The 8,944-nt window shown below is 38.1% G+C and overlaps 1 protein-coding gene across 3 annotated transcripts in view; it reads right to left on the bottom strand.

The window, feature by feature from the left end:
• Positions 1-73: 73 nt before the first annotated feature.
• The window catches only part of LOC119570182 (kinesin-like protein KIF23), a 20,632-nt gene continuing 11,761 nt past the window's right edge, over positions 74-8,944 (bottom strand). Inside the window, exons 10-18 of one of the 3 annotated variants that reach the window (XM_037918035.1) lie at positions 8,884-8,944; positions 8,392-8,554; positions 7,678-7,886; positions 7,217-7,351; positions 6,708-6,908; positions 6,409-6,489; positions 5,886-6,044; positions 4,621-4,688; positions 74-315 (exon numbers count right to left, since the gene is read on the bottom strand). The exon at positions 8,884-8,944 is cut by the window's right edge and continues 98 nt beyond it. In XM_037918035.1, coding sequence (XP_037773963.1) covers positions 189-315; positions 4,621-4,688; positions 5,886-6,044; positions 6,409-6,489; positions 6,708-6,908; positions 7,217-7,351; positions 7,678-7,886; positions 8,392-8,554; positions 8,884-8,944 — 1,204 coding nt within the window. In that variant the 3' untranslated portion in view covers positions 74-188. The remainder of the gene's footprint in view (positions 316-4,620; positions 4,689-5,885; positions 6,045-6,408; positions 6,490-6,707; positions 6,909-7,216; positions 7,352-7,677; positions 7,887-8,391; positions 8,555-8,883) is intronic. The other 2 variants (XM_037918029.1, XM_037918038.1) reach the window with 2 other exon arrangements.

Below are 8,944 nucleotides of genomic sequence, written 5' to 3'. Positions count from 1 at the left end.
TAAAGAAAAAGTTCTTGAAAAACATATTCAACAAATAACAACATGAGAGATTTATGATTATAAAAAAGGCTTATACCAATTAAGAAATATACTATCTTACAACTTTGTACGCTTGCTAGGAACATAGTGGCTGGGTGTGCCATAGTATGCAATACCAGTTGCACAGCGTTCTTGCACAGTGGTGCTATCTACCTTAGGGGTTCCATCTGAGGAACGCTTAGACACAGGGACAGCCAGGGGATCTCGCTGCTTGAGGATCTCCACATCCTGTAGCACCACCTGGGAACCTCCTCCGGCCGTAGGTAGTATATCGCCCTGCAGAAAGGATGCAAGTGTTTAGGGAAATACCAGGAAATTTCAGATACTATGGATGGAAGGTAAATGTGAATGCAAGGAAATTGAGAAATTACAAAAGGATAGAAAGGCAAGGAGGGGCAAGATGAGGTTCCATTAGACTCAACTCTGGAACCAGATTTAAATAAAGGAAAATCCTATGCCTTGACTCATTATCTGGGAATGTGGATGAGCCAGACCTAGAGCATCTTTGCCCTAACACTACTATTTTTTAGCAGGCAATAGTGATCTTTAGTTATGCTTGCATTAGATTTTTCTTATATATCACTACATATTTATAACAATATTAAAAAGGTTTGAAGCCAGCATAGATATGCCAATTCCAGTAGAGTAAGTGGAATATAACCAATATATGATAGAGTGTGGGCAGTGACCAGGGCGGATTCTGACTGCTGGAACCCTAGCTTCAGGACTGATAAAGCTTTCAATAAGGACAAACAGTAAATTATGTGATCATGCTATTCTGTTATTAGACAAGTAAAAATAAATCAGTGTCCTGCTTCCTTCTCTATTCACAAAATATGTGAGAACTTTCATGAACTAAGCCCATTTGAAGAGCTGAGACACAGATCTAGACTAAAAATTAGAGTAGCAGAAGCATCATATATAAGAGTAATTAACCAATGTCATGACCAAATCAAATTGGGAATTGTGCCAGAACAAGCATATACCATCATCATCATCAACGGGCTAATGCCGACAGGGGCGCATGGCTGCACCCACCCTTCGCTTCCAGGCAGTCCCTCAGCCCATCTCTAACTCCTTGCAACAGGTCTGGTTGAGCTGCCCAAGCCATGACCTCCTAGGTCATCGCGCAGGCCTCCTCCACCCAGGACTGTCTCGCAGAGAGACAACCTGATGGGTAGGTCATCCACAGGGAAACGAGCTAGGTGCCTAATATAGCCTGAACTGGCAATCCCGGAGTATGCAAGTAACGGGTCCCATGCCAGTCTCACGGTGTAGCCGTTGGTTGGACATATGGTCTCTATGATTCAGCAAAGAGATGAGACTCCAAGGCACTAGATAGCATCCAGGTTTTGCTTCCATAGAGAAAAACTGGCCATATCAAGACCTTGAAGAGACAGTGCTTGGTCCTTCTACATAGGTACTGACATCTCCAAATGCTCTTGTTAATTGAGTTTATGGCTCATGCTGAAAGAGCAATCCGTCTACCGACTTCTTGGTCTGGCAGCCCAGAGATATTATTATCCTGTCCCTGCAGGTGTTGAAAAGTGTTGGTGCAAGGACACAGCCTTGCCTCACCCAAATTAATATAAAAGAAATTTGACAGGCCCCCACCACATTTTATAGCATTTTCAGTAATGGTATATAGATATGCTCCTAGCCCAATAATCTGTGTTGGAATTCCCCTAGTCTCAGAATCTCCCATAGCGCTTCTCAATGCACCAAGTCAAATGCCTTCCTGAGGTCGATGTAGGCTGCAAGCAACCCACAACCAAACTCATGACAGTATTCCACAATTACTCAAAGCACTAGGATATGGTCTATTGTGGACTTGCTAGGAGTGAATCCAGACTGCTCCGGTCTCTGGTGCCTTAGTAGGTGGTTGCGGATCCGTTTCAGAAGAATGTAGGCAAAAACCTTACCTGGTATACTGAGCAGTGTAATGCCAATGTAGTTGCTACAGTCCCAACGATCCCCTCAACAGGACAGGGGGAATGGAACTAGACTGCCAGATGGCAGTCAAGACTGCATGCAAGCCCCATGCCATAGGTTCACCCCCAGTCTTTAGCAGTTCAGCAGGGATATCACATATGCTTGAGGCTTTCCCACTCTTCAGCTTAGAAATCGCCATCCTAACCTCAGTTGGGAGGAGGAGGTTCCTTGCTGATAGGTGGGTCCAGTACAGGTATTGTGATACCAGCTGTATCCAAGTTAACTGTTGTTGCTCAAAATACTCAGTCCAGTGTTCACGAACCCCAACGTGATCTGAGATGATCTGTCCATCCATTGAGCGGACTGCAGTCATTTGTGAGGAGGGCTTCTCAGTTTAGTTTTCTCAGAGCTTGGTAGGCAGGGCGAAGGTCATTTACTAAGAAATGGCCTTCAGCTTCCTCAGCAAGATTCCTGATGAACTGTTCCTTGTCCATTCTCAGCAGTGCCTGAGCCCTACACACCAATGAGCAACGTAAGTCTTGATTGTCATTCAGCTGAGCCATGCAACAAGCCTCAGGGGCCTCCAATGTCTCCAGGGAGATGAAATTCTTCCTGGCCATTGGGTGTACATCAATGGACTCCTGCACTGTTTCAATTGTTTCACACTTGTAGGACTCCCAACTGGGTCCATCAGGTTTTCAAGTTCTGTTAATTGATCAGAGCCCGCCATGGCGAATTCACAGACACAGTCCTCCCTCAGTCTGTCCAAGTGACACACCCTAGAGTGGGCACTGGAGGGACGAGTAGTTTTGAAGTGGACCAGTAGGGTTGCCACTACCAGCCAGTGAGTGCCACAGAACTAGGCACTCCAGTAAACCCTGCATTTCTGAAGGATCCTCCTATGTGGTTGATCTCCTTGGCTACAGTACCAGTATTGCTATACCATGTCCAGTGATGCGGGTTGGAGTGCTGACACCAGGAGCCAGAAATCCTCAATCTCTGGGACCTAGCAAAGACCCAGAGAAGGAGGCCATTCTCACTACTGGGATCAGCTCCTGTGCCATGTGGGCCGACATCTCGTAGCCAGTTACCACATTTAAGTCACCCAGAACAATTCGAATGTCTCGCCAGGGACAATTGTCTGCCACGGATATGAGTTTGGCAGAGAACACTTCTTTCACATCGAGTTTGCAAACATCAGTAGGAGCATACACAGCAATAAGAGACATGAAGCCAAATATACCAAGGATATACCCAAGGATATAAAAAGATGCAGTAAAAGCACTTGGTTTGACATATAAACAAAAACTCCATTATCTCTTGAATGACTTTTCATTTGAGGGAAAGGGTAATTTCAACAAGTGTATAAAATTCAACTTAAACACACAAAGGATGCATGCTTTACTTAAATCAAGAAGCATACTACAAAACACACATGCAAATCTAATAAATACATGAGATACTTAAACTGTATATGTGCACTTTTTAAAATAATCCATAAGAGAGAATCAAGAATAGATGACATTCAGAATATAATTCCACCATTTATTCTATTCATACTTACCATACTTCTCTATCAACTGGATGATACTTGTGAAATTCAAGGTCTTCCCTTGTGTCAGGTTAATTCCCTAGTATAAAGAATAGAAGGAAGTTCCTACCCACGACCACCTGGGTAGAAAATGCAACTTCTATCAGAGCAACAGAAAACTACCTATAAATACCAAATCGTTTCTGTATCAAAAACCATGGCCTAACAGTAGACAGATTTCATGTTCTGCCTAAACCTAGTACCTAAAGCCTGTGATATGAAGCTGTTCAGGAAAAGCCAAGCAGGGCAAGCAACACTACAACATATCTGAAGCCTACTAAACAAACAAAACTCTAATCTCCCCCCCCAAAAAAAATATATACATATTATTAAATAAAAAGACTAAATTCCAACCATAGTATTTTCCAACCTTGGAATCAAAGAAGCAAAGGGAAAAAAATAACAGAAAAGAACACAAACCATCACCTTCACTGCCTTTTAAACATGCATTTGACTAGCAATACTTTAACAGCTGGGACGCCCAGTCATTTTAGTTATCAGTTACTTTTACACATAGATGGTTCCACAATTGCTTATTCAACAAGGAGTCAATTATCTGTCCTCCCTAAATCATCACCTGCTTACCCTTTTCCTTGTCTCAGGATTTTTTTTCTATAGCTATTAGTATTGATGACAATTTCATAAAAGCATTATAAAAAAATATTTCAGCTGAGATCACACAGAGCCTACTAACTGACTCACTGGTGTTTGAGCATTTGTGGAGCAATCTTTATGCAACAAAATTCACAAAAAACTCAATAGTGCATATACCCTCAGCCAATGGATTAAAAAGAAAAGACAAATGTTACAGCATTAGGTACAAATTGAGTAACTTTAAAGTAAAATGTTATTTTCAAGTGTTTAATTAATCAACAAGGAAAACTAAGTAGAAAGGGAATGATAAAGTTGTGTGTGTATATTCAATGGACTGAATAATCAGTACACCATAAACAAGATCACAAATTTTGGAACTTCCAAAAGTTTTACATCACATAATACACTAACAATGCAAAGCTATATAAAGACCAGCTACAGAGAAATAAAGAACAAGGACTTACAGATCACAGAATAGAAGCCAGCACAAAAGCACATGTTGTCCCCACTCAAGTACTTGCCAATTCATGTTCTATAAATGCATCAACATATAGAAGTGTGAAATTTTGTTATGGAGGGGAAAGTAAGCTGATCTTTGCTTAAGGTATCAAGAGATATTTCAATCCATTTCTTTAAAATTATATTTTATATTTTCTAGTAAAAATTGTGAGTTTCCAAAGATTTTTTTTTTTTTTAAGAACATTTAACAGGCAAAATCATACTGCTGAAAGTCACTTTAAAAAATATCACTCTACCAAGCCAATATAGTATCTCAACACAAGACCATACTGCCACACTTACTACACTTCCATTTCCCTTTTCCAAAACCATTCCCTGCATACTAGTATCTATAAAAAGGCTACATATACAATATTATCTATGTGTAAAATTTCAGCAAATATCAATAAAGTTAGTTGCACACGGAGGCAAGATAACCGACTCTGCCATAATTTGTAGGTATGGCTTATGAAAATTCTATAGATGATCGTCTCTCTCTTGAGGACTACATGTGGTTAAAGTATCAGTGTGTCTACATACCCAAGACATTATATATTCATAGTGCTTGATCATCATAAATTACTACATGAAAAATTACAAAATCAGAGAAGTATGAAAATCATTATAATAAAATTTTTATTCTTTATCAGTTCATAATCAAATCTTTACACTGCATTTAGAATGTCAGTGAATCTTGCATCTCAAAAAGTGTCAATGGTAGTGTACAGTATAGTCACTTTACACATTTCCTTTTATACTTGCTATTTTAGCTAACTGAATTTTACCAATCTTGCATTCTCCCTATAAAAATCCCTTCAGTTACCTTAAAGTGTCTATCAACTGACATTCTATCACTACTTTCCTCATAACAAATAGCAGTAACAATTAAGAATCCATGCACATTTAGTTTCTATTTAAGCATATTTAGGGGAAAAATAGCTAATTGCACACTTTCAAACAGAGCCACTGCCTGGATCATGCTTATAATACAAACTACCATAAAATAAAATACTGCGAGCTAAACATGCATATAAAATATAAAAGCATGGGTACCTTCCTGATTCAAGTTCAATAACCTGAAGATGAGAACCACAGTGATTTTAGAATGTAGATTTACCTGCTAGTACACTCATTTTGCTTTTCTATTGCATCTGCGACAGTTAGTTAGCATCTAACACATTAGTATCATGCATGAATAATAGCCTCTAATACTTATAGATCCTTCTAATACCTTGTACAACTTTGTTTCAAGTTCTCCCTCAGAGTCCTGCTGCTGAGTGGTCAAACAATAATTTGTTACACGACCATCGAGAAGATCCCCACTGCGTAGTCTTGTGACAGACTTGCGTCGCGGCAAATTTGGTTGTAGAACTGTTCCAAGCGGTACCTCCTGTTGCCATACCAATCACCACACAACCAAAATTAACTGAGATATCTTATCATGACACTCCACAGCCATGCAGCCTTACCATCTATGCTAACACATACAAGAGACTATTTTGAATATCTGATTACCTTATTTTAATTATCACTATTATCCTAGCATGAAATCTTTAGCACAAAAAAGCAAACAAATCAGGCCTGAAGATACTATGTAACAATTTACAAAACACTGAAGAAAAAATACTTCCATTCTTAAAAACTTATTTACAAGTTATTAAACTTTATATCACAAAAAAATCAGGGTACTTCCCAAAAAATTTACACAACACACAAAACCAATTTCTATGTAACTGCAACTGATATAAACATACCTGTCCTGGACGATGGTCTAGCCACATGTCAGCACCTTGAGACCGTGAACGTCTATGTCTTTGGTTTGAAACTGCAGGGCCCTAAAACACAAAACATATCTTAATGAAAGTAATAATTCAAATCATGCAAAACATGTCTGCTAATTATAGGTAACAATATAAATAAACTAGTTCAGTGATGCTGTATTCAATTCCAAATACAAGAAAAACATCTTGTATTTTGCAGTCTTCTAGTAACAAACATCTTTTCAACTATTTTTTAAATTACTTGCATTGTTCATATCAATCCAAATACTTACTCTGAGGTCTGGAGTCAAGAATGCTTGACTGATATTGAGTTTTGGGTCAGATGTGGATCCCTTGATGCTGCTCTGCGAACACTGACGTGGCTGGTGCAGGTCTGAATCGGAAGTCGAAGGAACTCGAACATTTCCAGGGGTTTGGTTGTTGTCCAAGAAAATCTCCTGCAATGCTCGGACTTGACTGTGGTACATTTTGGACTGAAATTTATAATAATGAATCATTAGCATTAATTGCAGAACACCATCCAAGCTCTTATAGTACTACATCTTCCTTTAAAAAAAATCAGTTAAACCAAATAGGTAAAACAAAATAATATCAATGAAACAAAACACATCTGAAAAATCAGTTAAACATAATATGTAAAAAAAAAAAATCAATAAAAAAAAAATAATAATAATAAACAAAACAGTATATGAAAATACAGATAATACAGATAATTCAAAAGCAACCTAAATTACATCATCAAAATAAAGAACTTAAAACTGACACACAATGTCAGACGTACCTTCTGTTCACTTAGTTTTGCTTGCATGTCATTCTTCAATTTATCCTTCTCAACCTCTAGCTTGCTCTTCAAACGTGCTTTCATCTTCTGTTTCTCTAGTTGTCCCTGCGACTTGGCAAGGTCTCTTTCTTCTCGCTATAAAAAAACACACATTTCCTATATATCTTTCTAGGGAAATCAGTTACTTTCACTTCAGGACACTAGTGGATTACAACTACTGTTTTATCTTTTAGTTAACATAAGAATAGAGTACCTGCTGATGAAACACAAAAAAAAAGATATAAAATATATAAGCATTTACTTTTTTTCCATTAAATAAATCATAAATCAGTTAGATACAGTTCGTTTCAAGCCTACTTATAATATTTACCCCTGCATAATACAGCATCTAACAATTGTATTCAGACAGGAACCCAGCCAATATGAATAATCAATCTCTTGAACTGCTTAATCAAACTTACCACAGCATTGCATTCATCCACTAGGTTGTTATAGTCAGTAAACTTCCTCTGCAAGCTTTCGTTGACAGATTCTGCATTGAGTAGCATGGATTCTAATGTCCTGACCTTGGCCATGGCATCATCATACAGTGATCGCAAACTCATGATTTCCTTTTTCATGATGAGGTTTTCCTTCTCCATCTCTACTACATTAGTGTGCATTGTCAGAACTGTAAGAAAAGCATTTATTAGTATCAAAAGGAAAAGACTGCTAAACCAAAAAACATGTATATATATATTCAATATCTTTAGCCTGTTCCCCACTGGCACTGAGACTTTTTAGCCGAATGACAGGTGACAATGGGTGTAGCTTAGACTAAGCTCATTAAAGTATACCAAATGAAATGGAAGAGTCACACACTACACATCTGTATGCTGAACTGCTGCATATCAAAAATGGCTGAAAACAATTTCTCAAAATGTTTGTACCACACATTTGAAATCACTTAATTAGCAATGTGTGACCTCACAAACAGTCAGTCAATCATAGTTGGCCAATGTTCCACCAACATGGTAGTTTTAGCTCCCTGCTCTGACAGGGTAAATAGCATTATCACAATCAACCAAGAGTTTAAAAAAAGAAGAAAAAAATATGCACTGCCACTCCCTTGATCCTTGAAAACTCCATTTTAAAAATTAATAAAAAAAGCCAAGCAAGTTCCAGCTCACACTTACTCTTTCCTTTCAGTTCAGTCTGTAGCTTCTCTCTACTGTGGATTCTCTTCTGTAAATACGCCTTGAGTTTCATGATGACATCATCCCGAGTTTCTGCTGTGTAACTAACAGCAGGCCAAGCTGGTGCCAGTGTGTATATGGGTGTCAGGTCCACTTCCAAGTTCTGGAGGAAATAATGAGGAAATAAATACATTTGGCCAAAAATAATTTATGTAAAGTTTAAATCGAAAACTTGCACAATATTTTGTAGCATATATTTATGATAAGCATTATTACATCACGGAATCATTAAGTAACCTTTGCACATATTTTTGAATACCTTTTAAAGTCGTGTAAATGTGGAATTGAGCTATATCCTTACAGTTTACTCTCTGAACCAGATATATATCAAACTTGGCCAAGAAAATTCTCCCAGAAACAAACCTTCTAATCTGTGATTTTTTCTGAAAGAACTTGTGTATAACTGAAAATATTTACGAATATCTAACTCACCTTAACATTCTCACCCTCTTCTTCTAGCCTCCGCCGAACTTCCTTGAACAGCTGATTGGCT

Source organism: Penaeus monodon, chromosome 4 (assembly GCF_015228065.2).
Source record: "Penaeus monodon isolate SGIC_2016 chromosome 4, NSTDA_Pmon_1, whole genome shotgun sequence".
In the NCBI taxonomy this organism is placed as follows: domain Eukaryota; kingdom Metazoa; phylum Arthropoda; class Malacostraca; order Decapoda; family Penaeidae; genus Penaeus; species Penaeus monodon.
The sequence above is the reverse complement of the archived record's forward strand: the minus strand, read 5'-3'. Positions and strand labels throughout refer to the sequence as shown.